At 62.0% G+C, this 18,834-nt stretch overlaps 1 protein-coding gene across 7 annotated transcripts in view; it reads left to right on the forward strand.

Moving 5' to 3' along the window:
- Window positions 1–18,741, forward strand: part of RTEL1 (regulator of telomere elongation helicase 1) — a 28,309-nt gene extending 9,568 nt beyond the window's left edge. Inside the window, exons 11-36 of one of the 7 annotated variants that reach the window (XM_089897199.1) lie at window positions 4,551–4,589; window positions 4,663–4,741; window positions 5,609–5,706; window positions 6,206–6,261; window positions 9,645–9,716; window positions 9,833–9,914; window positions 10,864–10,996; window positions 11,117–11,230; window positions 11,325–11,365; window positions 11,502–11,587; window positions 11,715–11,792; window positions 12,120–12,197; window positions 12,652–12,798; window positions 12,859–12,995; window positions 13,142–13,265; window positions 13,356–13,503; window positions 13,650–13,810; window positions 14,389–14,517; window positions 15,811–16,009; window positions 16,170–16,310; window positions 16,853–17,044; window positions 17,212–17,442; window positions 17,531–17,668; window positions 17,795–17,932; window positions 18,022–18,125; window positions 18,264–18,741. In XM_089897199.1, the coding sequence (XP_089753325.1) occupies window positions 4,551–4,589; window positions 4,663–4,741; window positions 5,609–5,706; window positions 6,206–6,261; window positions 9,645–9,716; window positions 9,833–9,914; window positions 10,864–10,996; window positions 11,117–11,230; window positions 11,325–11,365; window positions 11,502–11,587; window positions 11,715–11,792; window positions 12,120–12,197; window positions 12,652–12,798; window positions 12,859–12,995; window positions 13,142–13,265; window positions 13,356–13,503; window positions 13,650–13,810; window positions 14,389–14,517; window positions 15,811–16,009; window positions 16,170–16,310; window positions 16,853–17,044; window positions 17,212–17,442; window positions 17,531–17,668; window positions 17,795–17,932; window positions 18,022–18,125; window positions 18,264–18,344 (3,026 nt within the window). In that variant the 3' untranslated portion in view covers window positions 18,345–18,741. Of the gene's footprint in view, window positions 1–4,550; window positions 4,590–4,662; window positions 4,742–5,608; window positions 5,707–6,205; window positions 6,262–9,644; window positions 9,717–9,832; window positions 9,915–10,863; window positions 10,997–11,116; window positions 11,231–11,324; window positions 11,366–11,501; window positions 11,588–11,714; window positions 11,793–12,119; window positions 12,198–12,651; window positions 12,799–12,858; window positions 12,996–13,141; window positions 13,266–13,355; window positions 13,504–13,649; window positions 13,811–14,388; window positions 14,518–15,810; window positions 16,010–16,169; window positions 16,359–16,852; window positions 17,045–17,211; window positions 17,443–17,530; window positions 17,669–17,794; window positions 17,933–18,021; window positions 18,126–18,263 lie in introns of all 7 variants that reach the window. The other 6 variants (XM_089897200.1, XM_089897201.1, XM_089897202.1 and 3 more) reach the window with 6 other exon arrangements.
- The last annotated feature ends 93 nt before the right edge of the window (window positions 18,742–18,834 follow it).

The raw sequence follows: 18,834 nt of genomic DNA on the forward strand, positions 1-18,834 counted from the left end.
TCCTCTAGGACCTCATCCTAACTGACCGTATCTGCAAATAAGGTCACATTCACAGGGGTCAGGGTTTAGGATTTGAACATAGCTTTCTGGAGGACACAATTCAATCCATGACATGTTAACATAAATAACACTTTTTTGGAAAAATATTTTAAAAATTAGAAGAGTGGCATTATTTCAGTTTTGCAAATCTCTTTAATATCTGGCTTAATACAAGGTAATTGGATCTCGTAACTGTTCCTGCTTTGGGCTGACGTGATACTACACACCATGGCTGTATTCATTTCCGAGTGCTGCTAAAAGAAATTTCCAGACTTAGCTTAAAGCAACTCAAACGTATTATCTCATGGTGCCCAGAAGCCCAGGATGGGCCAGCAGCGCTTTTCCTTCTGGAGTCTGCAGACGGGGATCCGTTTCCTGGTCTTTTACAGCTTCTAGAGGTGCCACGTTGTTTGGCTTGTGGCCCCACGTCTCCGACCTCTGCTTCTTCGGTCTCCTCTGATTCTGTAAGGACCCTGCTGTTCCATTTTGGGCCACCCCAGATAATCCAGGATTATCGCCCCATCTCGAGGTCCTCAACTTCATTGCATCTGCAGGTCCCTTTTGCTGCGAAGCTGACCTATTCATGGGTTCCAGGGATTAGAACGCGGACATGTGTGGGGACCAGTATCAGCCTCTGGGAAACTACACTGTATATTTGTGAGAGAAAGAAGGAAAAAGGCAAATCGTGTATCCATAGGAAGAGCAGTAGCGGCAGTAGCAGCACCACGGAAATAGGTTGGCCCTGCGGCCGTCCTGGGCAGGTCTCGGGCCAGGTCCCTTGGCCTGCTGAGCTCCGCTGCTTAGGTGTCCTCGTGGATACATGGTCCTTGCTTCACCGTCTTTACCTGCGATGGGAATTTCTAAGTCAGCTGCTTTCGACCCCGAATGCATGTACATGAGTAAATAGGTCAGCGTTTCTCCAGGGATGTATCTAGGAATGGATTTTTTCTGATTGACAGTCACGTGCATCATAAACCTTGCTGTTTTAAAATTGTCTTTTACTTTTAAAGTTGGATGTTGTTTTAGGACATTTTTTTCTTTTGAAAGCCCAGTAATTTTGCTGCAGTTTGTCTCAGTGTTGATTTTCCGGATCGACGTATGATGACCTCTTTCAGCCTGTAGTTCCAAGTCTCCTCTTACCTGGGGGGATGTTGTCCCGCACGGCAGCGCTCACGGCCTGGCCTTGGCTTCGGTTTCTGCTCCAGGGATCATGTCGTGTCTCTTCCACCTGAGTTCAGAACCTGTTACTCTCTCAGATCCTTTTGTCTCTATTTTTCTTTGACTTATAAAAATTCCCCCCTTTCACCATGTGTTTCTTTTAAGATGATGTGGCATGTATCTACTTTTGTGTTCTTCTAATTTAATCTTTATTTCTCAAGTGTTTTTTTCTCCTAGTTGTCTCTGAGTTCTGTTGCTTCATTTCTGAGCTTTAGAAAACCTGGCTCGTGTTGTTGTTTCATGTCTTTTTTTTTTTAATTATTTATTTATTTTTGGCTGTGTTGGGTCTTCGTTGATATGCGCGGGCTTTCTCTAGTTGTGTCTAGCGGGGGCTACTCTTCGTTGCGGTGCGCTGGCTTCTCATTGCAGTGGCTTCTCTTGTTTCAGAGCACGGGCTCTAGGCACGCGAACTTCAGTAGTTGTGGCACGCAGGCTCTAAGCACAGGCTCAGTAGTTGTGGCGCACTGGCTTAGTTGCTCCGGGATCTTCCCGGACCAGGCCTCGAACCCATGTCCCCTGTGTTGGCAGGCGGATTCTTAACCACTGTGCCACCAGTGAAGTCCCCGTTTCATGTCTTATATCCTGTTCCGACACCCTCATTTTCTGTTTTCTCACCAGCTCACAGATAACTTGCTACAGCTGCTGCGTGCCTTCCCCAGACCCCGCGGCTGATGCTCTGCCCCATTTGACCAGCCCCGCACTGAGTGGACAGGTTCCCTGTTTCTCTGCCTCCTTCAGGGCGGTTGCCGGCCTGACACCTTTACTCTGTGTCTTAGCGTGTGTTTCCTGAGAACAAGGGCATTCTTTTTGACGATCCGATCATAAAACCAGCATCCGTACTGCACTCTCGTCTAATCGGCAGCCGCATTAGAATTTTCCCAGCTGTCCTCGGTAAGGCCCGAAACACAGCCACCCCTCTGCCTGGTGCCATGGTCTCTGGGCCTGTGAAGAGAAAGGCTAGTTACTTCGTCGACTGTCCTACTGTTTGGATTTGTCCGCTGTGTTCTCGTGGTTGGATTCAGGGTTTGCATTTTGGTGGGAATACCGCGGACTTGCGTCGTCTCGCAGGTGATGTTGGTGGCGTTAACTTCAGTATGGTTACGTGGCGGCTGCCGGGTGTTTCTGCCGTGCGGTCACTGCTTTTCCACTTGTGATTCTGAAGTCGCTTGTGGTATCCATTAATGAGCCGTCCCTGAAGTCAGGATTTCCACGATGTTTGCAGAATGATGGGTCTTCTTATCCTCCTGTCTTGTGCGTGAGGTCTTGCTCTCACCTCCGCATCCGTGTCAGCGTGTGAGCCCACGCGCTTAGGCACACTCACCCCCACGCCCGTGCACGTAGAATTGTGAGTTCACGCTCTCCCCCGCCCCAGTTTTAGTCCAGAGCCACGCAGTTATTCTTCTTTCCTCCCTTTCCACGTTTGTAACGCCTTTTGTGAGGAAGCGAGCTTTCATTTTTTCTCAGTATCGTACTTAACTTGTTTGATCCTAGAACCCACAGACAGTTGTTTGAGAATCGCCAGCCCACCCACGATAAATGAACACCTGCTCACTAGGTTTAATGTTTGTTCGCGTCCTTTTCGTCGTTGGTCTGCGACCACAGAGTGAAAATGCTCATTCAGAGGCTCCTTGGGTTGTTTCTTTCCGCTTCACTGTGGTCATATTATTCATTTTAAGCTCACTTGTAATGTTTATATTTCATTTCATACTCCATTTTTTGCCGTTTATGTTGATCTTATTTATTTATTTTTGGCTGTGTTGGGTCTCCGTTGCACGTGGGCTTTTCTCTAGTTGTGGCGAGTGGGCTACTCTTCATTGCGGTGCGCGGGCTTCTCATTGCAGTGGCTTCTCTTGTGGAGCACGGGCTCTAGGCGCACGGGCTGCAGTAGTTGTGGCACGTGGGCTCAGTAGTTCTGGCACACGGGCTTAGTTGCTCCGCGGCATGTGGGATCTTCCCAGACCAGGGCTCGAACCCGTGCCCCCTGCATTGGCAGGTGGATTCTTAACCACTGCACCACCAGGGAAGTCCCAGCAGGTGGATTCTTTTTTTTTTAAAGAAGGTGTCGGGAGTAGGAGTTTATTTATTTATTTACTTTTGCCGTGTTGGGTCTTCGTTTCTGTGCGAGGGCTTTCTCTAGTTGTGGCAAGCGGGGGCCACTCTTCATCGTGGTGCGCGGGCCTCTCACTGTCGCGGCCTCTCTTGTTGCGGAGCACAGGCTCCAGACACGCAGGCTCAGTAGTTGTGACTCACGGGCCCAGCTGCTCCGCGGCATGTGGGATCCTCCCAGACCAGGGCTTGAACCCGTGTCCCCTGCATTAGCAGGCGGACTCTCCAACAACTGCACCACCAGGGAAGCCCTCCTTTGCCTTTGTCCAGGACAGTTTCTCAGACCTCCCTTGGTGGTTTGGAGGAGGACTGCCCTGACGTTGTGTAGAATGCCCCTTCATTGGGGTTTGGATTTGTGTGATGTTTCTCCCCTGGACGTACAGGGGTGTGGGATTTGGGGAGGAAGGGCTCAGATGCGCAGGGCCCGCCTCATTGTATCGCATCCAGGTCCCTGCAGTTAACGCCGCATGCCTTATGACCTTGATTGCCAGCTGAAATCGGCTTTGTCAGGGGCTCCAAGTTACTTGTTCCCCTCCTTTCCACACTGTTCTCTTTGGACAGAGGTCGCTCTGCACAGCCCACACCTAAGGAGTGGGGTTGTTCACCCAGATGTCTATCCCCATGACCCTGCGTTAGGCAGCAGCTTCATAGAAGTAACACCAACAGCACAAGCACCCAGAGAAAAAATAGATAAACAGGACTTAACAAAATCAAAAACGTTTGTGCGTCAGAGGCCACCATCAAGAAAGCAAAGACATCCCACAGAACAGGAAGAATTTTTTGCAAATAACATATCTGATAAAGGATTTGTATCTAAAATAGGGAGGAAACCTTTTAACGACTCAACAAAAAGACAACCCAACCCAATTGAAAAACGGGCAAAAGATATGAATAGACACTTCTTGAGAGGCACACAGATGGCCAGTGTGCACATGGAAAACGGAGCCCATTGGTCACCAGGAAAACGCAGCTCAGAACCATGTCCATGTGCATAGCCACAGGGTCTCTCTGAAGGTGACCGCCCCCCTCAGCTCAGGCTGCTGCTTCCAGGTCAAGTTCCAGCCGTGTGGGTTTCAGAGCCTCTTCTGTCAGTGTCTTGCCCTCCACACCAGCATCCTGGCTCCTTAGGACGGGGTGGTGGAATTAGAAGGATGCAGACTTGTGCATTTGCGCTTTCCTTTGCCCAGGGCTGAACTTGGAGCTAGAGGACCTCGCGAAGCTGAAGAGTAAGTGCCCCCTCCCCCCGCCTGCCGTGGACTGCCCCCCACAGCCCTGCCCTGAGAGCCCCTAACCCCACAGCGATCCTGCTTCGTCTGGAGGGGGCCATCGACGCCGTGGAGCTGCCTGGAGGTGACGGCGGTGTCACCAAGCCTGGGAGGTGAGGGACCTAGCAGGCGGCTGTGCTGGGCTCTGTCCCTGCAGCGTTCCACTCCATGTGGCCTGGAATGTCACTGGGTCAAAATCCAGAGAGTCTTTCCGTCTTGGAGGTCCGGGAGGGTTTGGTCATTGAGAGTGTCGGCACCGCCACCCTCTCCTCTGGTTCACCTCTCTGTCTGCACTGCAGTTGCCTTTTAGAACGAGGCACCTGCCTCCGTGCCACCTTCTCTTAGGACGAAAAGTCACCTGGAACGTTCTGAACGTCCCACAGGCCTCCGAGCCGCAGGGTTTGTTCCCCATGGGATGGTGGCCTGGGGCAGGTGTCACTCTCCTCGGTGCACCACTGCCAGCTGCGCTGGGACCCAGGCCCAGGTCTGTCGAGGCAGGGAATGTTCTGGAGCGCTGGGCCGCCTGCCTTGTCCCTGAGCCCCATCTGCTCCGCTCTGCTCAGGCCCTCACAGGGCCCGGTTGCTTCCCAAATGGCCCTGACGCCTCCTCGGCTCCCACACCCACAGGGCTTCCTCTGCAGCTTCCACTGCCCACCCTCCCTCCCGACTCTCCAGAACTGCCCTTTGGGTGCCCTGCCCAGAGCCACCACCTCAGGGAGGCCCTGATGACCTCCTCTTGGCCCCCATGCGGAGCCCGAGCCCCGAGCCCAGGCCTTGTTCTGGGTACGCTGGTCTCCTGCAGGCCACTGTCCTCCCCACTGAGGCTCCTGAGGGGAGAGGCCTTTCACCTCCAGGTTTGGGCCTCCCCGGAGTCCCAGAGCTTGTTTCTGGGTGAAGGAAACTTAAAATGCTTTTGGCTGTTAGGTTCCCAAAGTGCAGCCTCATCTCCTGCCAGGCCTGAGCTGCCTCTTTCCTCGTAGCTACATCTTTGAGCTGTTTGCCGAAGCCCAGATCACGTTTCACACCAAGGGCTGCATCCTTGACTCCCTGGACCAGATCATCCAACACCTGGCAGGACGTGAGTCCCCGGCCACCGTGTGCCCTGTGGCTGACTCCTTACTCAAGGGCGCAGCCTGACAGGAATTTGGCCCATGGAGCTGCCTTTCTGATTCGGATGTTGAGATCTTAGCATGTTTGGTGGCGTGTGTCCTATAAAGAGCGGTCTTCCCTGTTTAGCCCCTTTTAGGAAAGAGCAGTGAGGGGCGTGGGTGGGGCAGTGAGCTGTGGGCCCCACCATCCTCTCCCCCAAACCTCCTGCGCTCTGTTTCTGCCCAGAGGGCTTGCATGGGCCTGCTTCCCAGAGGCTGTGCCATGGAGCCCTCTGGTCTCACCGGGGGCGCCCAGCCTTGCCAGGCTCCTGGGCTCTGGGCAGCCCCAGCCTTATTTGGCTGCAGAGCTGCACTTGTCCCACTGACCCGCGGGAGACCCACTGGGAAGACAGGGTGAGCTGCCCTCTGAGGGCACGCCCCTCAGCTGGAGAGAGCCCAGTGGATGGTCAGCACCCGCTGCCCCTACAGGTGCGGGGCTGTTCACCAACACGGCAGGGCTGCAGAAGCTGGCAGACATCATCCAGGTGGGGACCGCCGCCACGAGGATGTGGTGCCTCCTTTCCTTTCCTGGTGGAAGCTGGTGGGGCTTCCTTCTGCAGAGCTGCGGTAGATTCAAGGCGTGGGGAAGGACAAGGCTCCCCCAGCACACGCTTCAAGTCCACACTGCAGGGCTGGTTTCCTCTCGCCCTGAGCACCCGCCGCAGGCCTTGAGGGCGGGGCCAGGCAGGGAGCGGGGCCGCTTAGGGTGAGAGTCTGGCAGGTCCCTCCAGTTTTCAGACAGGCCCAGCGGCTCCTGCCCAGCCGGCTGCCCCCTGTTCTCCAGTTTCTTGCTGACACAGCTTTTCAGGGGAAAGTTAATGCAGAAGCCCGTACCGGAGTGGGGGGCGTGGACTCTGTCCCCCAGCCCCTGTTGCGTTGCTGGGCCAGCCTCGCCCAGAGGGTGTTGAGACGAGGGGTGAGTGTGTCCGGTCGACGCCCATTAGGTGGGGCCTGGGGCTGGTGTTTGGAGTCAGTGGGTGGTCTGCAGGTCCTCTGGGCCAGGCCGGCCTCAATCTGGGCTTTGGGATCCGCTTGGGGGTAGGGGCAGCCTCCAGGGCTCACCGAGCCCCTCCTCTGCCACATGCAGACCCCACTTTCCCCAGGCCAGGCGACCAGGGGGGCTGTCACACGCCTCAGGGCCTCTGGATGTGACCACTTCCTGCCCCTGGCGTGCAGTCCCGTGTGTCCAGCTGTCCTTCTCGGGCCCAGCTGAGCCGCTTCCTCAGCTCAAGTGGACAGGCCAGGGCCTGCCTTCCTTTGGCTGCGTGGCTGCCCAGCTGTCCGCTGAGGGCCAGTCTGATGGTTCCAGGCACTCCAGCCCCTCCTGCGCCTCGCTGGGCCTTTCTGCAGAGGCCCCTCGGCGGCTGTTGGTCCTTGGGGAAACCGGGGCACCCGAGGCCTCGTGTGGCACGTACGTGGCTGCCCACGCTGCACGGGGTTACAGTGGGGTGCGCTTGGCTGCAGACAGGCTCAGTGGGCTCGAGGCCCTGGGTGACCTGCCCTGTAGCGCATCACTCTGTCGCTCCCTCCTTGTCTCTCCCCACCCCTCGCGGTGCTTCCACGGCTACACGACACCTTCCACACTGCCCGCCAGGCCTGCGGTCGGCCTGTGCAGGGCAGCATCCCCGGGGCCCCTGGCCGCACCCACAGGTGCTCATCATGATGGGATGTGGGGTGAGCACCTGCTGGGTCACACTTCCTCCAGCTGGAGGGGACATGACAGGCTGGTGAGCGAGTATGGCCCGTAGGCAGCTTGGGCAGCAGAGGAAGCTGAGCCACCCGCCAGGGGCTACTTAGAGCAGCTGACAAGGGAAATTCCAAACCAATGGGGTTAGTGGTGTTTGGGTTCCAGAGGGTATGGAGCAGGGAGGAACCCGCTCCATAAACGGGCGTCAGGGAGAGGAGGGGCCGTGCAGGCCCGGAAGCGAGGGTGCCCTGCCCTGCTGGCCTGTTCAGCTGCAGGGACCCTTGAGGAGGGCGGGAGGACGGGCAGAGGGCGCCACAGAGGGAGGGCCCGCCTGGAAGGGACAGGGCCTCCAGGGCAGGGCCGGGGCGCCACAGCTGGGGCTCGGGACTCCCTGGAGACCCAGCAGTACTGGTGGGTCACCGCCCGGGGGGCAGAGGCCTGGGACGCTCGCTGCCCCGGCCGGAAGTGATGGGAGGAGGGGGGCAGAGCCCGGGCCTGCAGGATGCCACGCTAGAATGTTCCTTCTTCTCCGTGACCCCGGCTGCTCTTCCAGCCCCATCCCTGCCTCACAGATGGGACGGAGCCCCCAGGGTGGAGTGCAGAGCCGGCCGTGGGCAGGCAGCAGAGCCCAAGCTGGGGAGCGGGGCTGCAGCGGGCTCCCCCAGGGCTACAGCTGCACCCGTGCCTGCCACCTCCTACCCGCCGCCCACCCGTGTCTGGCACTCGGACACAGGGCAGCCACACCGCTGTCTGCAACTCCTGGCCATCCCTTGAGGTGTGAGGGCCGCTCTGGGGCCACAATGCAGGGGTTTGCAGGGGAAGCCATGGCCTCGGAGTGGCCTCACCAGGCGGTGTGGCCTTCGCTCCGGGATCAGGTCCAGTGTGTGTGGTTCCGCCCTTGCAGGCGGACACTTTGGTGAATCGCGAGGCCAGGTGTTTTGCCATCTGGACGAGGAAAGTGGTTCTCGAAGCTCCTCTCGCCCTTGGAACTTACTCCTCACAGGCTGCACTGTACCCGCGGGCCGTGCTTCTGGGCCCTCACGTGCAGGGCCACGGGGTGCCCGCTGCTCCGCCCGGCCATGCGCCCGCATCCCCTGGGCCTGGCAGGAGTTTGCTGAGAACAGGCTGCTGATCTGCGCTTCCAAGGCCTTTCCTGTTTGTAGGAAGATTTGGTGGGTGAGGCTCCTGCCCATGGGTGCTGGTGGTGCCGCTCTTCTCTGTTTTCATGGACACCTAGAAGTCGTGACCTCATCCTCGGCCTCTAACCCAGCAGGAGGCGCCTGGGGTGACGTGAAGACACGGGGCTGTGGAACACGCCGTCCCTTTTGAACGTGTCTTGGCCTTGTTTCTACCAGCCGAGTGTCAGAGGCAGAGTGTTCCCTTTCTGTGAGGAGCCTCTTGGGCTTTGGCCGGGATGCCTTGGACTTTCCGGTTATTGTGGGGAGAGCCGGGGCTCTGTTCTCCAGGGCGGCCTCACAGACTGTTCCGGAGGAAGTGACGTCTGTCTCTTGCTTTATCACCAGTGTTACATACTTTTTGTTGCTGTTGTGAAAGGGGTCTTTTTAACTCACTGGTGCTTGTGCGCAAGAAAAGTGTTGACTTTTATTTGTTGGTCTTGTGTGAAGCTATCTTACTAAGTTTTCAGTTCTAAAAGTTTGTTGTTTGGTTTTCTGGATTTTCTAAGTAGATGGGCCAGTTGTTTGTAACGGCTAGTGTGTTGTATTTTCTGCCCCCATATTTATCCCTCTTGTGGTTTTTTTCTTGGCTCGTTGCATTGGCTAAGAGTACAATTCTGCTTATTGTACTTAGGGATTAATTTCATCCTGTTACTTCTCCATGTAAACGGGGTTCCTTTTCCCTATCCCCTGACCCAGCCCTAGGGGAGAGCGGAGAGGGCGGGCTGCTGACCTGGACCCGGTCTCTGTGACAGCCTTGGACAGGCTGCCGAGGAGGGGCCTGCAGGGCGGCTGTGTCTCTAGTGCGCGGGGCCCCTGAGGGGAGGGGGCAGGCAGCTCCAGCTCCTTAGCCTGGGGTCCTGCCCCAGGGACACTGTTGGCTTGGAAGCAGGGGCAGGTGGTGGCTGTGTCCTGAGTGTCCATCTGTCCTGTGTGGGAGGGACTAAGCAGGAGTGGCAGCCTCTAATGTGTCCTGCTGACTTTTTCCCTCATCTCTGCTGTTCAGATCGTGTTTAGCGTGGACCCTGCTGAAGGTGGCCCCAGTGCCATGGTGGGGCCGGGGTGTCAGTCCTACAAGGTGGGTCTGCTTCCTGGATGGGGAGCTCCCAGGCCACGGTCTCACAAGGTGGGGCTGCCTCCAGGATGGGGGCTCCCGAGTGGGGCCTAGGACACCTATCCGTTCCACCTCTCCAGGTGCACATCCACCCTGATGCTGGTCACCGGAGGACAGCTCAGCGGTCAGATGCCTGGAACGCCACGGCGGCCAGAAAGCAAGGTACGGCACCTCAGGTGGCTGGGCCATGCTCCCCCTGGGGCGGTGCCCCATCCAGCTATGGGCTCCCGGCCGCCTGTCGGTCCAGCCTTCTCCAGGTGATTCCCCACCTGCCCTCTAAGAGTCAGAGCTGTCAAAGTGAGAGACCTCCGAGGGCCCGGCGGCCCGGGGCCTGCCTGGAGTTTCCACGGGGGTTGGCCCTCAGACCCCCGCTGGACAGAGAAACCAGAGCGCCCCGAGACCGGGCTCCTGGCTCCCCAGTGTCCTCCATGGTCACTCCTGCCCTTGCTGGTGCAGGGCTGGCCCAGGACACTGTGGACTCAGAGCTGCGCTTCCATCCTCCCCACTGAGGGGCGGGTCCCATCCTGGAAGTTGGAAAAGGCTTCTCTGGTCCCAGAAAGTGGTTTGCTCTTTTCTGGGAAGTGTCCCTGCTGACCTGTGACGTGGTCTTGACCCGAGAGTCACAGTTTGAGCATCCGCTTGTGCTATTCCATCTCCTGTTTCCGGAGCCACTGGGAGCGCATGGGAGAGCTGGCGTGTCTGCCTGCAGGCCGTGCTCTGGCATCCTCCCTGGCTGGGCAGGACATGTGTAGGATGTCGCCCCTGGCTTCCTGCCTCCAGGGGCTGTGGGCCTGTGCCCCTCCCTCTCCTGCAGTCCCACCCGGAGTACAGGCACGGGGAGGCCAGCTCCTCACTGAGCCACAAGGACATCTAGGGTTGGGGTAGGCTGACCTCTCTGGAAGTGACTTCAGCGTCCCCCTCCCCCGGCGCCAGGATGCTGGCGGGCTTCTCTGGTCTGCTTCCTGCTCCTGGGACCCCGAGGGAGGGCGGGCTGGCCCCCCGGGGAAGACTTGTGCACCTGGGCCCCAGGGCCCAGCACCGCCTTGGGGGACACACGATGGCTGCTGGGCAGGCGGCTTGGGCCTCACACACGTGCCCCCGCCCCCCGCAGGGAAGGTGCTGAGCTACTGGTGCTTCAGTCCTGGCCACAGCATGCGTGAGCTGGTCCACCAGGGCGTCCGTACCCTCATCCTCACCAGCGGCACACTGGCCCCCGTGTCCTCCTTCACCCTGGAGATGCAGATGTAAGGGCTGACCCTTGGCCCCCCCCCGGGGGGGGGTCCCGAAGCCAGCCCCCCCGCCCTGGGCTGCCGGGGTGCTGGGGGTTCAGGATCTCACAGGGGCCACCCCCTGCCTCCCTCCAGCCCTTTCCCAGTCTGCCTGGAGAACCCACACGTCATTGACAAGCACCAGATCTGGGTGGGGATTGTCCCTAAAGGCCCTGACGGAGCCCAGCTGAGCTCCGCCTTTGACAAACGGTAGGGGGCCTGGCGGGTGAGGCGGGTGGCTGAGTGCCAGGCCCCTCATGGCAACAGGCGCCCTCCCCCCCCCCCCCCCCCCCGTTCCTTGCAGGTTCTCTGACGAGTGCTTGTCGTCCCTGGGGAAGGCACTGGGTGAGTGCCCATGCTGTCCATTCCTGGGCCCCTGCCCTGTTGCGAGGTTGCCCGCCCCCGCTCCACTCCCTGTCCTGCCTGGTCTTCCTGGGGCTGGAGGGGTCCTCTGCTGCTGAGCCGGCCACGGTGCTTGCAGGCAACATCGCCCGTGTGGTCCCGCACGGGCTCCTGGTCTTCTTCCCTTCCTACCCCGTCATGGAGAAAAGCCTGGAGTTCTGGCGGGTGAGTCCCTCCTTCCAGTGTCTTCTGGGGGCGGGAGGGAGCCCCAAACAGCAAAGGGTCTGACAGGGCTGGGCCGCGTGTCTTTGAGAAGGCGTGACGGGCATTCCCTCTCTGCCTCCTCCCATAGGCCCACGACTTCGCCAGGAAGCTGGAGGTCCTGAAGCCCATGTTCGTGGAGCCGAGGACCAAAGGAGGCTTCTCGGAGGTCTGGGTCGCCGGGGCTCCCTCCCCCTGCCCTGCGGGCTGCCCTGGGCTCAGGCCAGCCCCGGGGTGTGTGTGGCCAAGATCCTGCTGGCCTTTTAGGAAGTTTGGGCTTGGGGACGATGGCAGCAGGTCTGCACCTGCCCCCCAGCCCCGGGGCCCCTGGGTTTTCTGGGCACGGCAAGCAGGCACTGGGTGCTGGCTCCGGGTCAGCCTGGGAGCCCATGTGCCACAAAGATGCTGCTGCAGCTCTGCTGGCCTGCCTCCTGCCTCGGACGGTGCTTCATCTTGCAGGGTGATTTCTGGGGTCTTGAACAGCCTCCCCTTCCAGGTGATGGAGGCTTTCTACACGAGAGTCGCCGCCCCCGGGTCCAGTGGGGCTACCTTCCTGGCTGTGTGCCGGGGGAAGGTGAGGCCTCTGAGGTCCGGGTCCCACACACCTGGCTGCTTATCCCCGCCTGGAACCTGTGCCTGAGGGGGGCTTAGGGCTCATGACCTGGGGGCCGCACCGTGGGCAGGAGAGGCTGATCACCTCCCTCAGACCCCATGTCCAGCAGACACAGGAGGGTGTGGCCCTGCTGGTCCTGTAGGGGCCGGCCCTCGGGTCCTAGGCTGGGCATTGGGGCCCACGCATGGGCAGTGGGCAGGTGGGCCGGAGGAGGTTCTGAGAATAAGAAGTTGGTTGTGGGATTCTGGGAGCGGTGGACCCCAGGTACAGCCTGGTTCGAAGTTGGACGTCTCTCCCACCCTGCCCATCCTGGGGGGCGTGGGGCTGTGAGGGCCCAGGCACGGGTGGGCCCTTAGGGAAGGTCCTGGGCTTGAGTGGAGGCAGATGGGGGAAAAGAGTGCCCGCTGCCTCCCAGGCCAGCGAGGGGCTGGACTTCGCAGATGCGAATGGCCGTGGAGTGATCGTCACGGGCCTCCCATACCCGCCCCGCATGGACCCCCGGGTTGTCCTCAAGATGCAGTTCCTGGATGAGATGAAGGGCCAGAATGGGGCCCGGGACCAGGTGAGAGGCTGTGCGGCTGAGGGTGGGCAGGTGGTGCTCAAGCCCCCATGGCTGAGGCAGCCCCCCGCCCTGGCCCTGCAGTTCCTCTCCGGGCACGACTGGTACCGGCAGCAGGCATCCAGGGCTGTGAACCAGGCCATCGGGCGGGTGATCCGGCATCGCCATGACTACGGGGCTGTCTTCCTCTGCGACCACAGGTGCAGGCCCACCCCCGCCCCCAACCGGCGCTCTCGGGCCAGAGCCCTTGCCCCCGGACACCGGCTCTTCCCTCTGGTGAGTCTGCCAGGGAGCTGGGCTCCGGGGCAGGCGGGGCTCCTGGGCTGACGGCCCCACCGCCCTGCAGGTTCAGCTCCGCGGACGCCAGAGCCCAGCTGCCCTCCTGGGTGCGTCCCCACGTCAAGGTGTACGACAGCTTCGGCCACGTCATCCGAGATGTGGCCCAGTTCTTCCGCATCGCTCAGAGAACCGTGAGTCTTAGCGCTAGCTGGCTGTGCCCTCGTGTCCCGCCCAGGGGAAGGAGCAGGGCGGGACCTCCACAACCTCCTGTGAACGTCTAGATGCCCGTGCTGGCCCCCCGAGCTGCTGCTCCGAGCCTGGGCGAAGGAGAAGGCACTGCCTCGGTGGCCGTGTCACCCGGCCTGCTCCGCACCAGGAAGGCCACAAGTCTGGATGTGCACGTCCCTAGTCTGAGGCGCAGACGCACGGGTGCGTGTGGCTGGGCGACACGGCCGGTTGGGGCCCCACAGGGTGGAGGGCGGGGCGCCTCCCGCAGGCTGGTGGCACGCTGGGGCCGACGACCAGAGTGCCCAGCGGGCGGTGGTGGCCTTCGTCACCCACGCGTGCTCCCGCAGGCTTGCTGGTCGCCGGGGACGCCGAGGGCAGCCTTTGTGTGGAGTACCAGCAGGAAGCCGTCCAGGCCCGGCGGAGGCCCGTGGGGCTGCTGGCCGCCCTGGAACACAGCGAGCAGCTGGCCGAGGGGCCTGGGGACAAGGCCCTGCCCGCGGAGGAGGAGGTGCGGGGGCCGGGCTCCCTGGGGGGGGGACATGGATGGCTCGGCCCACCTGGGCTCGGGCACCACTGTGCTCACCCCTGCACACCCGCTGGTCGGGAGGGCAGGGGGGTTTCAGCAGATGCCTGGTGGTGCTGTGTGCATGCCCCGTCCCGGCACAGCCCCCAGCCCTCAGCTGGGCCCCCAACACACCCCCGTGCTGGACATGGTCCGCTCACTTCCCACTCCTGCTGTGCCCGAGCCTGGCCCTTTCTGGGAGCCTGAGCTGCGGGCAGGACCTTCTGCCCTGGGGCCTTTGTCCAGAAGCCCATAATTCCCCAGCTGACCTGAAGCTCCCCACTTCCCGCCAGGTGTCAGTGCCCGCCCCCTGCTGTCCCGCCCTCTAGGCCCAGGGCGCAGCTGCCCCACTCGTGTTTCTCGTCCTTTCCCGCCGGTGCCCTTCAGTTACTGCCACGCTGCTGCCCGGGACCTGCTCTCACACTTGGCTCCCTGCAAGGGGCCGAGGGTACTTCTCCCGCCCTGCCGCCCAGGGCAGTGTCAGGGCTTTGAGGGCCTGTGGGACACACCTGTGTCGCCCTCAGGCCCCCCGCCACTCCGCCCCGTGGGGCCCTCGTGAGAAGAGGCCAGCGGAGGAGCAGCGTGGCAGGCGGAGGAAGGTCAGGCTGGTCGGCGGCCCGGTACGTGGGCGGCCCGCAGACGGCGGAAGTTTGGTGGGTGCCTCAGCCGGTGTGGCTCAGGGTAGTGTGAGGTGTGAGCGGGCCAAACCTGCCCAGTGGCCTGACTCGGCTGTCCCTGCTGGGGGACAAGTTCTGCAGGCGCTCTGCAGGCGTGCCGGCTGGAGCCGGGGCCCAGGGGAGGGGGCAGCCGGGCCTGAGGGCGGGTGCAGGGGTGGAGGGAGGGCAGCAGACCCAGGGCCCGCAGCAACCCCACCACCGGTGTTTGGCTGGATTCACTTCCTCACAGACGAGCTGCCTGTTCTGCGGATCCCACTGTCACCCTCCACCCGCCAGGCTCATGCTGTGCCAGGGCCTGGCCTGCTCTGATCCCGTCCCTCTTCTGCTTTGATATTTTACTGTGAGAACATCTCACCTCCACTCAGCTCTCAGAACCAGCACGGGGTTCCCATGTGCCCTTTGCTGCAGTGCCACCGCGTGCCTCACGTCTCCTCCCCCTTACTGGGGTCCCTGGGCAGTGCGCCCCCCTCAGGGCAGACCCTCCACACTTTGGAGTCCTGCACACTTGGCAGATTTGGGCCTTTCGTTTTGTGTTGCTTTTTGGTGGGGTGGTCGGGTCCACGCAGGCCTGTGGGCTCCATCCACAGAAGGTGCTGTTTTCCCAGCTGGGCAGGAGCCAGGCCTGGTCCTTTGGCAGGTCTGGTGTGGGGCCTGCAGCCGGGCTGGCTCCGCTGGCCCGGGTCAGGCTGGGCTGTTGGCACAAACGTGGATGGTGAGGTGCCTGCGTGTGAGGCACGTGGCGTTCCCAGCCTCGGATGAAAGCAGTTAAGAGCAGCTGAGTTACATCCTAGAAGCTCCGGAAAGCCCCAAATGCCAGTGCCTCTGTCCACCACCCTTGGCTTCTGGGAAGAACCAGGTGGTGCCCAGGGGACTGACACTGAGGAAGTGGCCTAGGTGCCAGGGGCCTGGGCCTCTGAGGGCTGAGCTGGGGGGCAGCCTGGGAGCCTGGAGGGTCCTTTTCGAGGGTCCGGGATCAGGGCTGGGGTGTGCAGCACAAGTAGGGCACGGGGCTGTTTGAAGTCCTGGCGTGTTGAGAAGTGTCCCCTGCCGTGGGCACTGGGACCTCAGCAGAGGAGGCACCGCCAGCTTGCACTCTGCCTCTGCTGTGCTCAGCGGGCCTGGCCATCTAAGCTGAAGCTAACCGGGGGTCCCCTGCCAGCTGGGCCAGGCCAGCTAAGCATCCTCCCCAGCGGCCCCCGACGGCAGCTCGCTGCCCCTGCAGATGGGGAGCGTCGGTGCCTCCTGACGGGCACCGGCTGTGTGTCGCAGGAGGGGCCAGAAGCCGGCGCGGACACAGGCAGGGCCAAGCTGTTCATGGCGGCCGTGAAGCAGGCGCTGAGCCAGGCCAGCTTCGACACCTTTACCCGGGCCCTGCGGGAGTACAAGAGCACCGATGACCTCGCGGCCCTGGCCGCTCACCTTGGCCCGCTCTTTGCCGAGGACCCCAAGAAGCACAGCCTGCTCCAAGGTGCCTTGGCCAATAGAGGCTGCCCACTTGAGGGTCCCACCCTGGGGGCCGTGCTGCGGCTGTGGGCTGGGGGGCCACCAGGGTCCCCGGTTGACCTGCAGAGGTGTTGGTGGGGACCCCGTGCGGTGGCTGCAGGCCCAGACCCCGCCCCTCCCCACAGGCTTCTATCAGTTCGTGCGGCCCCACCACAAGCAGCAGTTTGAGGAGGTCTGCCGCCAACTGACGGGCCGAGGCTGCAGCTTCCGGCCCGAGTATGGCCTTCCCCGGAGGCAGGGAGCACAACCAGCCCTGGACCCCAGCGGTGAGGCGGGCCCTGCCCGGGTGGGACCCTCAAACTCAGACCCTGAGGGTAGGTGGCACCTGGCCCTTGGAGTGGGTCTTCATGTGGCCCAGCCTCCCTGTTCCTGAGGCTGACAGATCCGTGCGGGGGGCCCCACTTTGGGGAGGTGTGGGCTCCAAGAACACACATGGCCCGGGCCTCCGAGGAGGACCTGCGCCTGGGGAGCCGTGTACGCACAGGGGTCCTGGAGCCCCGTCCACCCCCGTCTCTACCTGGAGTGGGCCCTGCACGTCCAGAGCCTGGGAGTTGCTGTCCCCATTTATTAAGGAAGAGCCCATCTCTGGACGAGACTTCCCCAAGGACGGGAATCACAGGGGGCCCCTGGGGTTGGAGATTCCTGCCTAAGTCACCCTTCTCCTTTCTGGACTGGGGTGTCCTTGTGCCTGCCCCCCACTTTCCTGCCCCCCGTTTAAGGCGGGGGAGGAGGCCTGCCTGCTCCCTGCTGTCGGGGGCCTCCAGCGGTTGTCTGAGGAGAGTTTGAGGCCCGGTCTCCCCTTGGACAGACCCGTCCCCTCCCTGGTCATGCTCTGGACCCTCAGGGACCAGCTGGGCGCCTCCTCGTCTCCGTGTTTCTTCAGGAAGGAGGGAGCCTGACCCCAAGCTGACCGTGTCCCAGGGTGCAGCCAGGCAGCTGGACCCCCGCGAACACCTGAACCAGGGCCGGCCCCACCTGGCCTCCGGGCTGCTCCCTGCAGGTACCTGGTCCCTGAAGAGGCTTTGGACCAGAGCCAGGAGCAGAGGGAAGACCCTGGCGGGGAGGAGTCTCCTGGGAGCTGCTGTGGTTCTGTGCCCCCAGAGCAGGGGAGGCCAATGTGATTTGCTGGGAAGCTGGTGGACTGAGATGTGTTTACTTTCCCACCAGGAGACCCCAGCCGCCGGCCTCCTGAGGGGTCCGGAGCCCCCGGAGCAAAGAAGCACCCGCCCGCTGTGAGTGCCTACCTGGCAGATGCCCACAGGGCACTGGGGGCCACAGGCTACAGCCAGCTCCTGGCGGCGCTGACCACTTACAAGCAGGATGACGACTTGGAGAAGGTGGTGGCCGTGGTGGCCTCGCTCACCACCGCCAGGCCTGAGGACCTGACCCTGCTGCAGAGCAAGTGGCCCGCGTGGGGGGCGGGTGGGGGCGGGCAGTGGGGTGGGCGGCAGGGCCACGCCTGAGCGATGCTCCGCGCTCCCAGCAGGGTTCGGCATGTTCGTGCGCCCTCACCACAAGCAGCGCTTCCAGCAGACGTGTGTGGACCTGGGCACCCAGGCTCCAGGACCCTGGGAGGGGAGCCCTGCTGCGCCTTCTGACCTGGTCTGTGGGGCTCGCGGGCCAGGTAGGGCCGCCTGCCTGGTGCTCCTGCCGCCCTGTTGCCCCAGCCCCCCTCAGCCCTGGCAGGGTGGGCAGGTGGGCAGCAGGGAAGTGCCAGGCACCCTTCGGACTCGCTCCCTCCTGTTTCCAGGCCCCTCACTGCCAGAGAAACCCCCCGGGAAGACCCAGAGCAAGATCTCCTCCTTCCTTACACAGAGGCCGGCTCGGGGGGCGGGGGCTCCCGGTCGGCCCCCCGGTGCCCCCTGCGGGCAGGCACAGTCCGAGTGGGGTAGGTCTCATGGGAGGGGCTGCAGGGACCATTGGGAGTGGGGGCCCAGCCCGAGCAGGCCTGTGGCGCTCACGTCAGCCCCCTTGCAGTGGGCTTGGTGTGTCCTGGCTGCAGGGCGGAGGACGTGGTCCCCTTCCAGTGCCCCTCCTGCGACTTCCACTGCTGCCGGGCCTGTTGGCGACAGCACCTCCAGGTCGGCAGCCAGACCCTGTGGACCCGGCCCTGTCCCCTGTGGACGTGGCCTGCTGGGCGTTGCCCCACATTGGTGGGCTGAGGGGCTGGGGTGGGCAGTGGGGTCTGGGAAGGTGTGTCCAGCGCCTCCTCTCCACAGGTCTCTAGGACGTGCCCGGCCTGCCATGCTGCCACCAGAAAGCAGAGCCTCACGCAGGTCTTCTGGCCGGAGCCCCAGTGAACATTGAGACCCTCTGGGCGCTGCAGGGTCTGCGGAGGCTGAGGCCGCCCCTGCCTGGGGCGCAGCCTGGACACTTGCCTGTCGGCTGTGGGTGGGCCAGGCCTGATACCAGAAACCCCTTGGCCAAGAGCGCACCTGACGGGGAGGCCAGTCCAGTGTCCGTGGGGAACCCCCTGAGACGGCAGCAGGATCTGGGCCCCCTGTGAGAGGCCCCGAGGCCACCTTGGGGTCTGGGGTGGGTCCACTGGAAGGTGCTTCCCCAGAACTTCCCTGACCGCCAGCCTGTGGGTGGAGACCCAGCAGGAAGGAGGGGAGCCCTGCACCTTCTGTCCCGGGGACCTTCCAGGGACCTGATTGTTCCTCAGGGGCCAGGGTTCTAATAAAGCTGCCGGCACTGCTGGGAAGCGGTCTGTGTGGCCCGGCCTCGGTTGTGGGGTGGGGGAGCCTGGAAGGAAGGAGGCGCCTGGGCAGCCTCCCTCGCGCCTGGTTT

Source organism: Delphinapterus leucas, chromosome 15 (assembly GCF_059928025.1).
Source record: "Delphinapterus leucas isolate spDelLeu-1000000601 "Yukka" chromosome 15, BTC_Dleu_Yukka2, whole genome shotgun sequence".
In the NCBI taxonomy this organism is placed as follows: Eukaryota; Metazoa; Chordata; class Mammalia; order Artiodactyla; family Monodontidae; genus Delphinapterus; species Delphinapterus leucas.